The sequence below is a fragment of the Dreissena polymorpha genome, chromosome 9 (genome assembly GCF_020536995.1).
Source record: "Dreissena polymorpha isolate Duluth1 chromosome 9, UMN_Dpol_1.0, whole genome shotgun sequence".
Classification (NCBI taxonomy): domain Eukaryota; kingdom Metazoa; phylum Mollusca; class Bivalvia; order Myida; family Dreissenidae; genus Dreissena; species Dreissena polymorpha.
In genome coordinates this window covers 11,649,053-11,668,878 of record NC_068363.1, presented here as the reverse complement: position 1 = coordinate 11,668,878, position 19,826 = coordinate 11,649,053, and the positions used below count along the sequence as shown (strand labels likewise).

Here is a 19,826-nt window from a genome sequence, read left to right as displayed (position 1 = left end):
TGAGATTCAAGGTCATTCAAAGGTTAAGGTCAAATTTAACTTGCCAGGTACAGTACCCTCATGATAGTAAGAAAGTATTTGAAGTTTGAAAGCAATAGCCTTGATACTTAAGAAGAAAAGTGGATCTAACCACAAAATTTAACAAAATATTCAAAGTTACTTAAAAAAAAACTTAAAAAAACACTTCTTAATGCCGAGCTAAGCCTTTATTTGTCAGTCAGCATTCCGCTGAAACATGACTGGCATGTATGTGCCCCGACCCGGGATCGAACCCGGGACCTCTGGATTTTAACGCAAGCGCCTTATTCACTGAGCTACGGAGGCACATACTAAGACAAAAAAGGGCCATAATTCCATTAAAATGCCAACCAAGTTATGCAACTTGCCCTGTACAGTCCCCTTACAATAGTTAGTGTGTTTTTCAAGTCTGAAAGCAATAGCTTTGATACTTTAGGAGTAAAATGGACCAAATCACAAAAATTGACCAAATGATAAATTATCTAAGTAAAAAAGGGGTCATTATTCTGTAAAAATGCCAGTGAGAGTTACATAACTTTGCCTGCACAGTCCCCTCATGATAGTTAGTAAGTGTTGCAAGTATGAAAGCAATAGCTTTGATACTTTAGAAATGAAGTGAACCTAAACACAAAACTTAAACAAAAATATAAAAAGGGAACATAGTTCTTACAAAATGCTTGATACAGTTGTCTGCTCTTGTTTATAGATTGTGGTCATGTTGGTTAGGAAGTATGCAAAATATAAAATCAATATGACAAGGTACATAGAAATATTTGAGGTGGTACGCAACAAACTTTAACATAGATTTATCAATAAAATGCATATTCTAAGTGGAAAAAGGGCCATAATTCTTACAAAATGCTTGTTACGGTTGTCTGCTCCTGTTTATAGATCGGGGTCATGTTGGTTAAGAAGTATGCAAAATATGAAAGCAATATGTCAAGGGACATAGAAAATATTTGAGGTGGTACGCAAACTTTAACATAGATTTATCAATAATATGCATGTTCTAAGTGAAAAAACGGGCCATAATTCTTACAAAATGCTTGATACAGCTGTCTGCTCTTGTTTACAGGTTGGGGTCATGTTGTTAACGAAGTATACACAATATAAAAGCAATAAGTCAAGGGACATAGAAAATATTTGAGGTGGTACGCAAACTTTAACATACCAACGCTCACAGGAACAAGAACGCAGACGCCTGGGTGAGTAGGATAGCTTCACTATATATATTTCATATATAATAGTTGAGCTAAAAAACAACACACAAACAATGTGTATCTTTATTGTCTTTAAGATAATTAGTTATTGAAACAATTACTGTAACGTATTACTAGTTAAACAAAATGCAAATTGCCTCATAGGCGGATATATTATACGATTTGACGTTGCTACATGTAGGCGCACCTGCCGCTTACATTATTTGAACAAGATTGCGTACTTTAAAGAAAATAAATTATGACTTGACAAACATGGCAATTAAGATAAAATAAACTTTGAATTAACTTAGAAAAGCTTAATGAAATGCCTGTGATAATCAACGATGCATACACTTGTTTTAGATGCTAACAACCTTCTTATTACTAATGCACTAAATTTAGGATGTGAAAAAATGCGTACCAAAAATGCATATATGTCTATAATATATATTGCTATATGTGCACATGTCCCGGAAAATCTGCAAATATCCCGGAAAATATAATACATAAAATAACACAGTTTACAAACATGCATGGCTCATTTTCTAGATTTGTAATAGACATTTTAAGTGTGTCACATTACAATTTAAACTATTGCCTTCTTTACAAATACCTGTTACATTGACTATAATACATCATAAAAACCAGATTGCCCCTGTTAACCTTTTGCTTAACACCTGCAATAAAATATTGAAGTTGATAAAACGCTGGTGATTGTAAAACTTCGGGACACTTAAATGCCCATAGTGAAAAATGATGTAAAAGAGCGACTACCAGCAAGGATCAGATCCTAAGTGGACTGGTTATAAAAATGAACCAAACATTGCATCCTGTGTATCAACAAGTGTTTTTTTTATACAACACATATGAATTTACTTCATTTTAAGTGGTTTCTCATAATTTTAGCTACATTAATTTCCATTAAATGATGGACCTAAAATATGAATGTAATGTTACACAATACAATCATAATCCTTTTAAATATACCATATTGTACAAATCTCCTAATACAGCTTAAAACCTACATTTATACAAATACCATAGATTTCATTTGTCAGGCAACAATATCTAAACATCAATAATAGTACAATTTTGTCTGCTTAGAATTTCTGAAAAAATAAAGTTGTACTTACCAACTTAGTGACAATATTTTGTTGCCTCACAGCTACCCTAACACGTTTGAACGCTTTTTTAAAAGCTAGTCTTCCAGCCATGTTTAAGAAACTAGACTGTTTTAAAAGCATTAATAAAATGACATCTGTTTTGATTCTCTGGAAACGATTTGCGTTATCGCTCTGTTGACATTACATCAAAAGTAACTTCATCATGTCTTTGAGATACGGCAAAAATCAATGTTATGCTTCAGTTATATCCACAATAAGTCATTCGTGGGACTGTAACACCTCAACCCTAATATTTCCGGTAAATGTGTCAATTGCGGAATCTTCCCTGAGAAAATCACATCCCATTATGAGGAATTCCTTTTAAGAGGCTTTATTATCATGGAATTGCTTCCGGGTGATTCTTTTATTTGACTTAAGTGAATTTTAGTCAATATGCCTTGAAAGATGTTTTCACCTTGATCCCAGAGTTTACCAGAATGATGACATTCAGTGTTCTTCGAATGTTTTTAAAGTCAATACAGATTGTAAACACTTGTGTTCTCATATTGATGCCAACTTGAAAAATATAGTCCCATATCTAAAGACATCCTTTTTTTACTGAAAATGCTTACAAAACTACACGTTGATTTTCAAATGAAACGTTTGACGACATCTTTTTGTGCGTAATTTAAAAAAAAAGAAACCAACAAATTATTTGTATTTACTTTTTCGTTTTCTTTTAAGCAAATGTTAAAATTATGTAATCACTAACTAAATCAATATTTTAGACTCCTCCACAACTGGTAATGTACATGTATTCTGAGAAAATTATTAAACTTCTGCCATTTCATTTTGCTATGTTTTAAAAAAACTAAATTTCATACTATAATGCTCACATTTTTAAGAACCAATCCATGGATAACCTGTTCACTCTGTATTTATTTATTAACAATACAAAGTACATTGACTTATTAACACAGTGTCACCAGGTACTATCCCAAAACCCAGTGCCTGATAACTGCACAATGGCATTACACACAACAATTCATGCAATATTTGAGGCAAAATCAGCACTCATATAACATGAAAATATTGAGAGTTCATCCATCAACAAGCTGATGGGAAACCCAACACCCCTCCTTGCAGCCATTGCAATATCAACAATGATGGACACTTACTGAAAACAGATTCTATCAGCTGAAAATTGCTCATGAACTATTATATCAAAAGATGTTATAAAGCTATTATGTCAAGATGATATATGGATATTTCTGAGCCAAGTTGAAAAGGCATTCAGTTAATAATTGCAATTGATTGTTTCAACGAGTGACACAACAATAATAATAATGTCCACAATGTGAATATGCTTGGCAGAAACAAACTAAGCATAATAAATCAGGTCACATCATGGTATAAAATTTACAAAACAATTGAAAGGAAACATATCATTTATATGTGCAAAATACTTGTTGACCTTTTCAACGGTGAAAAATTTGAGTTATAAGAGTCACCTGACCTGTGTCTTCTGACAAGAAGAAGAATATGTAAAACCCACACACTGCTGTTTATATGGGCACTAAGTTTTATATAAAATATATTATTATTTTTTAAATATTACATTTATTGACAGAAAGACAGACAGGCAGGCAATCAGGCAGGCAGGCAGACATACAGACAGACATACAGACAGACAGACAGACAGACAGACAGACAGACAGACAGACGACAGACAGACAGACAGACAACAGACAGACAGACAACAGACAGACAGACAGACAGACAGACAGACAGACAGACAGACAGACAGACAGACAGACAGACAGACAGACAGACAGACAGACAGACAGACAGACATACAGACAGACAGACAGACAGACAGACAGACAGACGACAGACAGACAGACAGACAGACAGACAGACAGACAAGACAGAACACAGACACGACAGACAGACAGACAGACAGACAGACAGACGACAGACAGACAGACAGACAGACAGACAGGACAGACAGACAGACAGACAGACAGACAGACAGACAGACCAGACAGACAGACAGACAGACAGACAGACAGACAGACAGACAGACAGACAGACAGACAGACAGACAGACAGACAGACAGACAGACAGACAGACAGACAGACAGAACAGACAGACAGACAGACAGTCAGACCATACAGACAGACAGACAGACAGACAGACAGACAGACAGACAGACAGACAGACAGACAGACAGACAGACAGACAGACAGACAGACAGACGACAGACAGACAGACAGACTTAATCTGAACAAACACTCGAATTTTTAGTTTCTATAACAACATAATGCAATATCAATGGCGAGAATAAAAAGTAAAAAAGCTTGCATTTTGCAACTAAAAGATATGTTATTCATTTCTTTACAGTTGATGACTTTATTTAAAGCCTGAAAATGGTAATAAAGACTCATGGGGTCCAATGAAGCAATTATGACACCTTTTTAATAATTAAATTTGTACAGGAAATTATATAGAGAACCTGTTGCAACAGTAATTTCAATTTGGTTGTCAAATGCAAATGCACGCGACAATTACTACATTACAGCTTGATTGATCTCAAAATCAATACTGGCGTTCTTGTTGTACAGCCAGGTATCAGTAATAACAATGTTATTAACACTTTTGATGGTGTATTGTTGAGCGACATCAAGGCGCATTGTCCAAGGTGTTACTACAGTCATTTAGAGAACAATCTTAATGCAGGATGCTGCTTTATTTAATATCATTTAATATCTGAAGATCTGTCTTAAATGGTTACTATCAAATTACAGTATTAAATATTGTTGGTTATTTTGAAGTATCATTGAAAGGTATAAGATATATATATAAATAAATTTTGGCCATTTAAGAACAATGAAAACAATTCATTTTACATAAACATGAGCTTTTTAATATGTTAAATGTGCGTATAAACTTCCTTGCATAATTTTAATTTGCCATGATCTTGGAACTTATTTTAATGGCCTGATAATTGGCTATAGTTTGTTTTTTTATTTCACGAAGGTGGGTCTACTCATTGCAGAAAAGGTCCTTGAGTTGAAATATATATTATACCCCACACTACCTATGATATTTACAACATATATTAATAGTGGAATTTAACTTCAATAAGAAATACCTGTTGGTAACCAACAAATCTATATCTATGTTATTGGTATAAAGAATGAAAAGCGTACATGTATTAAACAAATTGTGTGCATGTATTATTTGACTGATTCATAGGTATTTTAAATAACAATTAATATGACTGGATGGTTCAATTTTTCAGTTCAGCACTGTATTAACTGTTGCATTAAATGGAACTATACACTAATTACAGTGAATCTGTGATAATTGCCGCGGTTGTGTTTTTGTACCTTCTGCATTCAATATAAAAAAAGATGCATTTCTTATACAATTCATGATTACACAAAAATGCAAAAATATAAACAATTTTAACCGTGCTATTACAATTAAAAATGTTTTAAAAAAGGTGTGATTATACATAGGCCCAGTCTCACTATGATGCCGGCGGAGCCCCGGTGAGTGATCCGGGATGAACTGGGGCTCTACCGGGATGAACCAGGGCTCCACTTGGGACAACTGCGATGAACTGGGGACTACCGGGGCTCCACCGGGAAAGTATTAAAATGTTTAATACCTCTGGCATGAACAGGGAGTCACCAGGAAGGACCGGGAATGACCAGCGCGGCACCATGAAAAACCGGGATGGCACTGGGTTCAACTGGGACGTCACCATAGCTCCACCAGGGCCCATACAGACCCCGGGGGAGCTACGGCAATGCTCCGGTGGAGCCACTGTGAATGCCGGCAGAGTCCCGGTATAGCTACGGTACATAAGTAAACCGGCGCTCTGTCGGAACGCCACCGGCCTTCACCAGGGCTCCGCCGGGGCATTACCGGGGACGACTGGGGTTAAACCAGGGGGTTGCCATAGCTCTGCCGGGATTTGATGCCGGTATAGCCCCAGTGAGTGCAGGTGGAGTTACGGTATACCGGGGCTCTGCCAGGACGCTGACGGCTTTCACCTGGGCTCAACGGGGGCATTACTGGCGACAACCAGGGCTCTGCCCAGGCTTCATCGGGATAAACGGTAGCCAGTCTGGCGTTGACCAGGACTCTGCCGGGCTGTTGACCCGCTTCAACCGGGGCGGCACCGGGAAATAGTGTTACCGCGTTAAAAAATGTAAACTAATCATCCCGGTTCTCACCGGTCGACCAGCGTAAGCAAACCGGGATGGACCGGGGCTCTACCGGCAATAGTGGGACTTGGGCTCATTGGGCATGGAAAGGACATTAATTGGCTAAAAATCTCACACAATTACCATGTGGTTTTTAAATGATTATTTGTTTTAAATAACCCATAATGTTATAAACGTTGTCATTGTTTAAATATACACAGTTATGATTAAATGATATAAATTGAATTACAAACAGATGCTGAAAACATAGATTAAAGGTATTCATACATACTTTTGCAAAGATCCTATGATAAAGAAAATGTGTATATATACATGTAGGAATAATTGAAGTGGTTAGTGATTTATCATATAATAATGATTTGACTGTAATTTTATAGACCATTTATGTGCAACCCTTGTCAAATATATGCAGTAAAGCAAAACAAAAAAACTGTAATAAACTGAAATTCGTCATCACGGAAAGGTTAAAAGCAATAATTTTTTTATCCAAATGTTTACCAATTGACATACACCCCGAATTAACTGATTTATGCATACACACAGTTTGCTCTTTTTTGGATTAAAATACAAAAAAATTAATTATTCAGCAATTATTGATACATGGTTTATTATTTTACCTGACTGGTTTCGATTGTTTGTGCGGCTCTCACTATAGAGGTTCTGCCTCTGTTATCTAACACATCGGCACTAGCCTTCCGGGCTATAGTCTTAAATTTTGCCAACATCTTCTGGTTGAAAACCCACTAAATTACTCCAATGTTACTCCAATATATCCATCTCAGAAATCAAATTAACTCCTTCAGTTTTCACCCGATGCTTTAATTTCTGCTGGTGATGAAACACTGCACTAAAATGTGTCAAAACGTTTGATTTTTCATTAAGTCCTTTGAGAACATAAACTACATCCTTAAAACTTGTAAAAGAGTCATTACCATACAGTTCATCAGATACAAATACAGAATATGTCATAGACGACTTAACAAATCAACATACACCAATTGCTATTATGCAAATCCAGCCAAGCCATATGTTATCTGGTTTTAAGACCTTAATCTACGTTCTTTTGTTCCATATTAATTAATACACCTTAATCCATATGCCAGTTTGCATGGGGTTAATCTGTTCTATTTTACAAGCCACTAATCTGCCTCTAATATATCAAGAAATAATATATTTTAGCTTTGAAGTGGTCCTCAAAGCTTAATCTTAATTATACCCCTTTTTAATTCCTCAAAAGAAAACATTAGAAACAAAAATAAAATATACCAAATCCATAACAACACTTTTAACAAGCTGCCTCTGTCATAAAGAACCATGTATTTTCCAGGAAAAATATATATTTCCTGATAATCCAAAGTTACAATAGATATACTAAGTCCCAAATATTGACAATTTAATCACTAGATAGAGTAAATGTTTTTCATAAGCATATGTGGTCTGCAACAATCTGGCTTGGGGTCTCTAAGGCGTATGTGGTAAACACAAGTGTTGCATCCGTTACTATAGTAACAACTGGCTACCCACAATGCACATTGCGCATAAAATCTACCCAACACTTTTATTGCATGAGGAAAATCAACATAAATGGAATTAATATTTCATGCCTTGAACATCAGCATCAGGCCAGGTTGAATTCCCTGTTGATTTGTTCATAATCATGGTTGAAATGCTGTGAATTATTTAAGTTCTGCTGGATCTACATTAGAGCTGAGGATCCATTAGTATTCCATAATGGAGAAATATTTAATAATGCATATAAAGCCATAAACATTGATTCATGTAAATGTATACATATAATGTAAATTACATGAGTAATCTGCTTATAGTTATATAAAAATATTTTCAAATAGATGCTTAGATGCTCTCTGGGATCAAAATATTATTACATGTATTTGAACATTTTTATCACATATCAGTCATTATACCCCAGGGATCAGTTAACCAACCCACACTTTTCTTGGGTTAGCTGGTTTTACCAGTACCAGGGTGCAGGACCACGTGTGCAGCACATCTGTAAACCCTTGAGAACGCTGTTTATCCTGCACCCGGAGTACTAAATGCATGTGGCTTATGCCTATAACAGAAAACAGCCCAACATGAATCAGAGCTTAGGGGGAAGAGAGCAAAAGAAAGGATTTAAGTACCTTTCCCCAAAAAAGTTGTGTGCCCAGGTCAGGGATCAAACCTGAAATCCTATTATTTTAAGTGAAGCCCTCTATTAACTGAGCCACCTAGCCCCAAAACATCATCATTGAATCCAGCAATCAATCACTCAAGTAAATGATACCTATCACTAATCCCTTCTTCTAAAATTCTATCAATCACTAAATCACAAATATCACAAATATCCCTATTTAATCAAACACAAAATCATAAATATCCTTATTGAATCAAGCACTAATGTCATGTAGCTACAAATTAAACAAATCACTTCATTCTCACATCTTATGGAATACAATCAACCACAGCCTAAATATGCTGTTTGAAACAGTCATAGCACAGTCATAGCACAGTCATAGCAATTTTTCAGTTTTATTAACAAATGGTGCAAGTTTATCTATAATTACCTTTTTCCAAAGACCAAAAACATAATCTTAATATGCAATGTGCAAAAACTGTTTGGACAAATCAATCTTCTAAAATAGAGAAATGAAGGCTGAGCCAAATGAGTGTTACATTTCACATTAACAAATATGTATTTACATAATGCCAATTTCCTGCATTTAAAACCATGTAACATGATGCATGAGTAATCATTGATGTAAATATTGGCTCCAATTAATATTCATTCTTTGAAGTACAGCCTAATTTGAATTAGCGCTTAACCTGCTTAAAGGTGCAATAATGATCTTTATTGCTTTCTTCACTAAATAAATCACTGGGGGTTGACGAGGTCAAAGCGTAGTCCGTTTCGCTACGACGTCGGGTATATGTTTTACTACGAAAACATTGTGTAAATACACTACTTAATCGGGCGAGTTTCATCTTTTCTGGTGTTTATAGATAAGAGAACGGAACATCCAGTAATGTTAGGCACTTATTTTCAATAACAAACTAATAACAAATGCGCGTAGTTGCAACCTTTAAGTTTATTATGAGCTAAAATCGAAATATTTTGATTTGAAGCAATGCATAAGGTGGTTATTCTGTTAAAATTACCAATTACGGTAACTTAAATTAAATAAAACTACATGTTACTTTGATTCAGTGTACATTAAACATTTTAAAGTACAAAACAGGGTACGAACATGTGTTTTAATTATTCAAATGCTTTGTTTCAAAGGTAATTACAAGTCCCTTTATGTATAGGTTTCGCACAGAGTATGTATTGGTTGCGCAACGAAGTACAAATATAATGTATAGGTTGCTCAATGAAGTTTCTGTATCCATTTCAGGACATATCACATGCAGTTTGCAATTACTGCAGACTGCCAGTGCAAAAGATGCCGTGCTTCACTATGCGCATGAACATCAAAACGAAAAGGTTGATCCCGGTGAAAGCCGGCATAGCCCCGGTATACCGTCACTAAGCCGGCACTTACCGGGGCTATACCGGCATCAGACCCCGACAGAGCTGCAGCAACGCTCCGGTTTAACCGGGGACAACCGGGGCTCCACCGGGAAAGTATTCAAATGTTCAATACCTCTGGAATGAACCAGGAGTTACCGGGAAGGACCGGCAATGACCGGCTTGGCACTGGAAACAACCGGGACTTCACCGGGAACAACCGGGACGGCACCGTCAGAGATCCGGTTTACTTATGCAACGTAGCTATAAAGGGACTCTGCCGGCATTCACTGGGGCTCTACCGGGGCGTTGCCGTAGCTCTGTCGGGCTGTGTTTTGGCCCCGGTGGAGCTAAGGTGCCGTCCCGGTTGTTCCCGGTACAGTCCCGGTTGTTCCCGGTGCCATGCTGGTCGTTACCGGTCCTACCCGGTGACTCCTGCTTCATCCCGGAGGTATTAAACTTTTTAATACTTTCCCGGTGGAGCCCCGATTGTCCCCGGTCGTCCACGGGTCATCCCGGTGGAGCACCGGTTCATCCCGGTAGGGCCCCGGTTCATCCTGGTAGATGCCTGATCACGCACTGGGGCTCCGCCGGCATCATATTGAGACTGGGCCTTAACCGCATTGTAACACGAGGTAAATTTACCGGCCGTCATGTACGCAGTAAACAATAACCTGTGACAGAAACCCACTGCCACACCTTTACAACGATATATTGATTATGCAATTGCGGATTTATGCCATTGGGGTCCTACTTTCCACACCTTACGGCTGTTACAGGTGTGGATTTTACAGGTAAAATCATGTATACGAACATGAAATTCATCTCAAAATTAGTTGACGATAACCGATTTTCAAGAAAATCGCTTTGATATATACAATGTAAAAATTAAAATCCGTATGAGATAAATAATGATCAAAGTTGGGACATGGGATTTACTTTGACATAAGCAGAGTTTCGAGATAAGCGAGTTGGGGATAACGAGAATCGAATGTTATTTGATAAAGAGAACCGTATGCTGAAATCGTCGGTCTCTATCAAAATGAACGTATAAGGGATTGTCACAAGATGAAGATGCGTCATTTTTATTGAGACCGACGACATTAGGTTCTCGACTCTCAACTGTCATCTTATATATGGATTTTCGATTTTAATCGTTTCCTTTGGCCTAGTCGTGAATTTAATTATATCATAATGTGCATTACCATGTCGACTGTGCGCTTCGGATCATGTTGTGCCGTTGTTAGTTCCTCTTCCTCAAAGGAAACATCCAGCCACTCCATGACTCCGTATTAAAAAAACACTTTTCTTTATTTTGCCTTTGAGAGATAACCAATACGTCTTCTGTGAGAAACGCATACACGCTAAAGCGTTGTCGTAGCGAGGCATATACGTATACTGTCAGAGACATGATCATGCCTAATAATAATATTTAGCCTTTATTTCTGATAACTGGGTCACCCTACACATTTCTAAACACACCAGTGGCTTAACAATACATAGACCAATATGGAAATTGTAAAATTGTGTCACTTAAACACAGTTGTAAACCTTAATTGCATTTTTTTAAAGTGAAACTTTACTTCGGTTTTATAAATCAGCGGTATATTTCATGTTTAACCGCATAAACCAGACACATCTTGGATTATAATTTGATGTAACAGCCCTATGAAATGTCATTGTGCTTAAATTCAGAGTTGTGTTATTAGAAAAGCATAATCTTACATGTTTAAACACAATTTTCGACTAATCCGTTCTCGATGTCATGTGTATTTAAACAATGTTTTCGTAGTAAAACATATACCCGACGTCGTAGTGAAACGGACTACGCTTTGACCTCGTAAGCCCCCAGTGTAAATGCTATGGTAAGGAAACAACCATTGCCATGTCATTTATGACTATGTCTGAACCAAGGTCAGCGTTAAAATTGAGATGTTTGACAGGATAATTATATTGGCAGTCTTGAAATGACGTCCTTGGGCAGGGTTTTGACCATGTCCAGATAAGTGATAATAATAAAAATAAAGCATTCGGATTGTGTATAGAGTTCAAAGAATTGGCACATAAAAATAATCCTGTTGAAACATTGTTTATAATGACTTTGTCCATATCATAAAATATCACAGTAAGCTTTTGTCTGGAATATTATCACTACATGGTCAAAACAGTAGACCTTATTTTACCTTGACCTACGAGCAGGCAAGATACTTGATGCAAACGATATGTACCCCTTGATGTGGTGATAATTTGTGCGGATTCATTTTCGAATCACATTATGCACAAACAAATGTGCTGTGCTCTGTGAAAAAGGGGTTTAATGCATGTGCGTAAAGTGTCATCCCATATTAGCCTGTGCAGTCTGCACAGGCTAATCAGGGAAAACACTTTCCGCCTACACTGGATTTTTGCTAAGAAGAGACTGTCTTTAAACAGAAAATATCATAAAAGCAGAAAGTGTCTTCCCTGACTGGACTGCGGACTGCACAGGCTAACCTGGGATGATACTTTACGCACATGATTTAAACCACCTTTTCACAGGGCATGGTCCAAATATAAGCGAGACATGCCAACAAATACATGCATTCAAAAACACATAGTTCATATGTACACATACTGACAAAATAAACACTAAATGCCCTAGTCTACCATTATTATGGCTGCGGTTCATAAATAAGAAAATCTTAGTTATTCAGAAATAAATTTTTGTCACAAATTTTGATGCCTTAAGACCATTTGCACAATATATTTGTCTTTAACTGTTGTCTTGATTCTAAAATGTTTACCTAAGACAAACAAAAAATGCATAGTTTTTACTTGCTTTTTTTCATTAGAATTAGCCAAGCACAACTCTCCTTTTGAAATTATGCATGACAAACAAAAGATAGGGGAAGTTTACAAAACTGCCCTAAAATATATAGTTTTGTTTGCTTATTTTGTGCTATAGAAATAAAGCTGAATTATTATATCCTTCTTCCTTATCTCCCTTTAGACAAAGGACACAATGAACATTGTGGAGCTTCAGTAAGTCTGTGCACCGTAAATAGTCCCGTACCTGACTACATGGGATGCTTTGGATTCAAAAACAATCTTCTGCTGAGTCCTGGGAGTTTTTTTTCTAAACTTTTACTATATTTTCCTCAAACAGAATTTATAACCTGCATCTCTTTAAAGTTCAAAGGCCATATTAAGAGCATGATTGAAACCAAATGCAAATAAAGCAAACAATTTAAGCGCATGATGCATGCTAATTAAGTGCACAATTGACAGGTCAATGTAGTAAGAAATAAGAGCTTTATTATCAGAATGGTGATTTAAACACCATGGTTATTAAAAAACCTTGCATACGCTGCTAGTTTAGAGCCTTGACATTCTGTGCTTTAGTAGTACATACAGAGTCTTTCAACAAAGTGATTTCCTTTATATATGGTCACCTCCTTGTACCTGCTTGTACTGGGGGTCTATTAATTATGCTTCTACATGCCCTAATAGCTACATGTTAATTTCAAGTTTTTATTTCATCATAAGAGTTTCATCAACAAAAACATCTTTCTTTCAATAAGGCAGATGGTGACACTATCATTAAGTTTCATGTGCAAAATGTTGGCGACTTATTGCACCATGCAGCCTTGTTCGACAATGCTTTTGAATTGACAAATGAGCTCAGTGAAAAGGATGTTTAATGCATGTGCATTAAGTGTTGTCCCATATAAGCCTGTGCAGTCTGCACATTTGAGGATGATTTAAAGATTTGCATACAACATAACAGAATTATTTGCATACTGTAAACTTGACCTTTGAGTGCTTTTTTTTAGTACTGCCTTTGACACGCACCTTCCAAATACTGAAAAAAGTGTTTAACTAAAAAGGGGGAAGGGTCATCATCAGGGACATGTTTTGTTCATAAAACATACCATCTCATTTTGCCAAACATTTGTAAGCCATTCAATGCCTAGTGATATAAATTATACTGTCTATTTACTAAATTACACAAAAACAGGGTCAAAACCAACCTCATTGATGTTGCATACAATCGATTTGCCAAATTTTGGTTCATACATTTTAATGAGATAAAAACAGTTTATGTAGTCAATATATATAATACTTAAATCTACATTTGTCATGCTTATATATATAGTAACCTGATGCTTGGGACATGTATTTGTTAACATTTATTAATGTGAAAGGCATGATCGGTAACTCTAATTTAATACAAATTATATCATGCTTAACTATTACATTGTTCTCTCAAAGCTCTTTTACACGAATAACAGAAATATATTCTCCACAGTTCAACAAAGTCTCACACCTTTTTTAATCTGATTATGAACCTCATAATATTTTTACTTTCAAATAGAAACCACCGCCTAACATACAAATCTATTTAAGGCATTTGGCTATATAGACCAGTTTATTGAATGTCATGCAAAGTGCTTATCTTAACTTTATGGGTTTTCAATATTTTATAATACCCTTGATTCAATAATCAAACATAATCATGGTTGTCAGAGGTGACGACATAAACAAACATGGGTGAAAGTGTCAAATCTGAGTAGTTCAACAAGGGAGGTAACTAAGAAGCTTTCTGATACTTTTGGAATGTGTTATTGTCTCCCTTGGTACAAAATTACTTGGTTCACATGACACAAATTGAACATAAGACCTGTTAATCCCAGGCCTTTTCTGCTCTATTTCGGGAAAACGCCACACTGGAATTTTGCATCGTGAAAAACCTCATTTTGAGAAAAAAATTAATCGCAAAACTGGCTCAATTGGGAAAAACAAACGCATGTAAATAGTGTTTCTTATATTTCAAAGAAGCCGTTTACTGGTAAATAACAACTATTTTGATAACATATTATTAAAATTTTACAAAATATTATGAACATGTGTGATAAGTACAGGTTTTTTTATCTGATTTTGGGGAAAGGGCCTGGCCTTTTTTGAGGGGAAAAAAATCGTGTGAAACGCCGGATTTTGGGGAAAATAAGGGAAGTCTTAAATAATCAATTATCATATTGTGCTGTTATAAAAACTAATTCAAGGCAACATATAATTTGATAATGCAACATTTTTCTAATTTCTACACTGGAGAAGGTTAACTTATATATTTAAAGGTTTTTAAAAGAAAATAATTATTTTTAATTTTTTGGAATTGGGAAAAAAATTCAATTGGGAAAGAAAAAACAAACAGATTTGCATTGGGAATGGGGCTGATATTCGGACCCGTGGCATAGGGCGGAAAAGGCCTGAATCCTCATGCTTTCAGTTTGAGAATCATAATTCTTTTAATTAGTTCTGGTCAAGAGTATATCCATGTTCATTATAGACCAATTTTGGTTTAATATTTTACTGTTTGACATGCTATAATAGATTATTTTCAAGTATTATTACCCTATGTTCTGTAAAAATACTTAATCCAATGCTAATTCAATCGGCTAATTCATTTAGAAGTTTAAATACACTGGGTGTGATTTTGGTCCTGAAATGAACACATGCGTTTCCAATGTTATATTTATATTCCGTCAGTTTTGCCGACTTTAATAAAAGTCATCATAAGAAATAGACCACAGATTTTCTGTCTAGATAATTTGGACGCAATTTGCAGATTAGATGCAACAGGGACTAAGCTTTCAGTTCGGAAAAACAGCCAAAATTAATACAAATGATAGCTTTCAAAATGTCATAGCAAAATGACCATATACCAGTCATTCCATACTCCAATGCTCAAACATTTGGACTTTACAGTCAGACCTTCTTTGTATTTTAACAGTACAATGTGTGTATTGTAAGAACGTTTTTTTAGAAGAAACAAGTATAAAAATCATTTTGAATGTACACACTAATTTTCTTTATAATTTCAAATTTCTATTGTTATAGCTCTGCAGAAAATATTTAAATATGAGATTCTACTTTTTCTTGAAGTTAATGCTATTTTTGCTAGAAAAAACATGGAGCAATAAAAGTTTTAGATTTCCATGGTATAAATAACTATGTGTTAATTAAATATGGGAGTGGGTGAGGGATCATGGGGAGGGCCTTTGCACTGCATATCCGCTTACAAAAAGACTAATCCGCCGTTCTATATAATAACTTCAATGGCAAAAAGGGCATTTCTAAATGTTTAACTTACCTTCATTAAATGCTTCAGAAGTTGGAGTATATTAAACTTTTTCTACCACAAGCTTTAATGGCTGTCTATTGAATGTTCTTATTTAAACAAACCAGGCTCTATCAGGCAATATGTACTTGTAACTGAATAGATGATCAATAAAGTTATTAATAAATCGATCAATAAATATGTCGCAATTTAAAACATTTTGTAACTTTTTTAATGCATACCCTTTTCAATAACCTCCTAAATATCTTCTGTCAAATTTGACAAACTGTGATAAACATTCAATGTGGTAATCAAGGCTCCGCTACAGCCTAAGTCAAATTAAATCACAGCTGAGAATTGTGAATGTTATTTTCCATAAAAACCTTTTTTTCATATTAGGAAATGCTGCTACTATCACAAATGACTTTGTATCTTCTCATATATTACATAAATCATTAGCTAAAAAACACTTTGGCATTATTTATGATAACAAATTAGTTGCATAGCGATTAAAAGGGTGATTTCATTGTTTCCTGGAAGGGGGGGGGAGTCAATTATTATTTGGATGTTATATCATGGGGACAGTCATTATAATACTATCTGTATATATGTACTAAATTTTTGTATTAGGCATACAAATCTTTTGTTCAGTGATCAAAATGAATAAGGGCTTATAACGTGCAAACCGAACGAAAATAAAAGTATTGAGAGAATTCCTTAAACACTAAATGATGTTTAATTTCTTATAGCTACTTTTACAATTTTGAAAAAAAGTCAGTTAACTATCATACATTCTTGGTCTTAGTGTATTAAACATTTTACATTATTAATTTACCATGTACCAGTGAGTCACACCAGAGGTAGTCAAAATAACAACTATAAAAGGAACATGTAACCATACAGTAAACCTTTATTTTATCACCAATATCCAATCAGTTCAACATTTCTATTTATCAACATCTACTGGCACTACATAGCAAGTAGCAACTTTAGCAGCAACCAAACTTGCCCCAAAATTCTCACCTGCTTCTTAATCAAATTCTCCGGAGGGACGTAACTGATTTTCCGTCCAATGACACTGTAAGTGCTGACCTTACGACCTTCAGGCTGCTCCTTGCTTACTCGCCTGAGACCCCCGTATGCAGTGGCCTGACCATGCGTCCCAGCATCCTCATCGTGACTAACTTTTCTCAGCGCATGAGTTTCATCTATTGTAGTCAGGTGACCTCCCTCCCCAATGGAAGGGGGCTGAAGGGCTGTACTTATTTTTCTAGTCCTTTTTTCGCCACTCATTTTTGTCTTTGCAACAGTTAAAAGCCGTTTCTTAAAAATAGATCTACATCTAGCACAGGTTCATTTCTTGTTTACAGGCTAAACTCCTTGACAAGTACACATCACATATCGTATACAAAGTTATTGTATTGGAAAGTTAATTTTTCCAGGCTTATTATTTTCCAACCAATGTTCATTGATGTTTTTTGAAATCTACTGCAATTTTATTTCTCATATACACAATTCCTCAACCAGTACACATTTTATGACATTTTTGTTCTATTTGTTTATATTTTAAAAAATCAAGACGGATCGCTTTGAGTAATTTATCACAGAATCTACACGCTAACTAAATAATCAGTAGAATTTTTTCCCATCAGTAAATAAAGCAAAGCTTTACGATAATCCTCATTATTTATTTCACTGATAACCTTTTGCTCATAGATTGTAATAGTTGTGTTTTATTAGTCCAGATCTCACAGGCAGCAATGAAACAAAAATGATGCCATAAATATTTTGTTTGAATGTCAATAACAGATAAGGTAACAACAATGGAATAACTAGGTTGTAATTTATTCTTGACAAATAAAACCTTTACATCTTTAGGTCTTAAATAGTCCCCACTCGGATACTTAGCCATACTTTCTGGGCTGTAATGTTTTTGAGAGATACGACCCATTTGAGTTTCCATGGAGCACACAAAACATGTCTAAGTTATTTTCAGCAAGCTTTTAATATTTGAATTTCCCACCTATGCTTATGAAATGAATGCTGCTTCCAACCATTGGTCTAGAATCTATCAAAAATTAAGTTAATATGAAGAAGAATATTATTAAAAGTGATGGATATGCTCCCTAATGGTTCCCTTTGTTGATGTATGGGTAAAGTATGTGGGAACTATAAAGTTCCCTTCTTTTTGGGGGAGTAAAAAATGCAAGTGAAGTTAATTTGCAAACTGTGATATATGGTGTCATCAAATAAAAATGCTATAAGGCTAATTCCAAAATTTAATACAAAGTTCTCCTAAAGTATTGATACCTCATACAGTGCCCAGTTGAGACTAAATAAATTTCTTGATAAAAAATAATGTCTACCTCAGTCCATCACCAAATACTGACATGTTATTAAAGTGATAAAAATCATTGACACAGAGTCTTTAAGCCAGAGATAAACCTTTGAAATCTAACTGTAACCCATTAATCACAGATCTTTAAAACCTAGGAATCTAAAAATCTTGTATAGGAAAGATGTTTCAGTAGCAACAATCAATAACATTCATTCATTACTAAAGTAATCATACAGCACCATTAAGTATTCAAAGATTTTAAGCTTTCCATTGTGTAGGGATTAGAAGTCTCTCCACTTATTTTGGCTTTATTTTGAAGTTTGTCATTATACGCTTCCAATTGATACATGTAAAGTAAAGAGATCCTGTTAAAACTAGAGCTATGTCACAGACGTGACGTATACCCCCACATGCTGCATTGACACAGACTATTTTGCATTCTGTCTTCACAAAACAAGAGAAGCTATTTTATGGCGATTTTTAAGAATTATTATGCCATTATCATTTATGGCCATTTTGACCTTTGAACTCTTGATTGGCATGACACGCCGTCCAATGATTGTGAACAAAATTAATGTACAGAGTCTTTTTAAAATCACACAATGAATGACATAGTTATAGCCTGAGCAGACTAATTTATGGCCATTTCTGACTTTTGAACTCCAAGTGTTACCTTGACCTTGGAGATATCGACGTAATTCTTTTGCATGACACACTGTCCAATGATTGTGAACGAATGTACCGAGTAATTTAAAAATCTCACAATGAATGACATAGTAATGGCCCGTACAAGATCATTTATGGCCATTTTTGATCTTTGAACTCAAAGTGTGACCTTGACCTTGGAGATATCGACGTAATTCTTTCTCAAGACACATCGTCCAATGATTGTGAAAAAATGTACCAAGTAATTTTAAAATCTCACAATGGATGACATAGTTATGGCCTGGACAAAATCATTTATGGTCATTTTTGACCTTTGAACTCAAAGTGTGACCTAGACGTTGCAGATATCGACGCAATTCTTTCGCATGACACACTGTCCAATGATTGTGAACAAATGTACCGAGTAATTTTAAAATCTCACAATGAATGACATAGTAATGGCCCGTACAAGATCATTTATGGCCATTTTTGACCTTTGAACTCAAAGTGTGACTTTGACCTTGGAGATATCGACATAATTCTTTCTCATGACACATCATCCAATGATTGTGAAAAAATGTACAGAGTAATTTTAAAATCTCACAATGGATGACATAGTTATGGCCTGGACAAAATCATTTATGGCCATTTTTGACCTTTGAACTCAAAGTGTGACCTT

General features: G+C 35.4%; 1 protein-coding gene across 5 annotated transcripts in view; it reads right to left on the bottom strand.

Annotated features, from left to right (window-relative positions):
• LOC127844037 (dynein axonemal heavy chain 5-like) overlaps nt 1-19,826 on the bottom strand; it is a 159,562-nt gene that overhangs the window by 110,755 nt on the left and 28,981 nt on the right. For 4 of the 5 annotated variants that reach the window (XM_052373989.1, XM_052373988.1, XM_052373991.1 and 1 more), the window contains exon 1: nt 17,188-17,472. The exons of the other annotated variant lie outside the window; for it this stretch is intronic. In XM_052373989.1, the coding sequence (XP_052229949.1) occupies nt 17,188-17,457 (270 nt within the window). In that variant the 5' untranslated portion in view covers nt 17,458-17,472. Of the gene's footprint in view, nt 1-17,187; nt 17,473-19,826 lie in introns of those variants that run through there. 5 annotated transcript variants of the gene reach the window in all.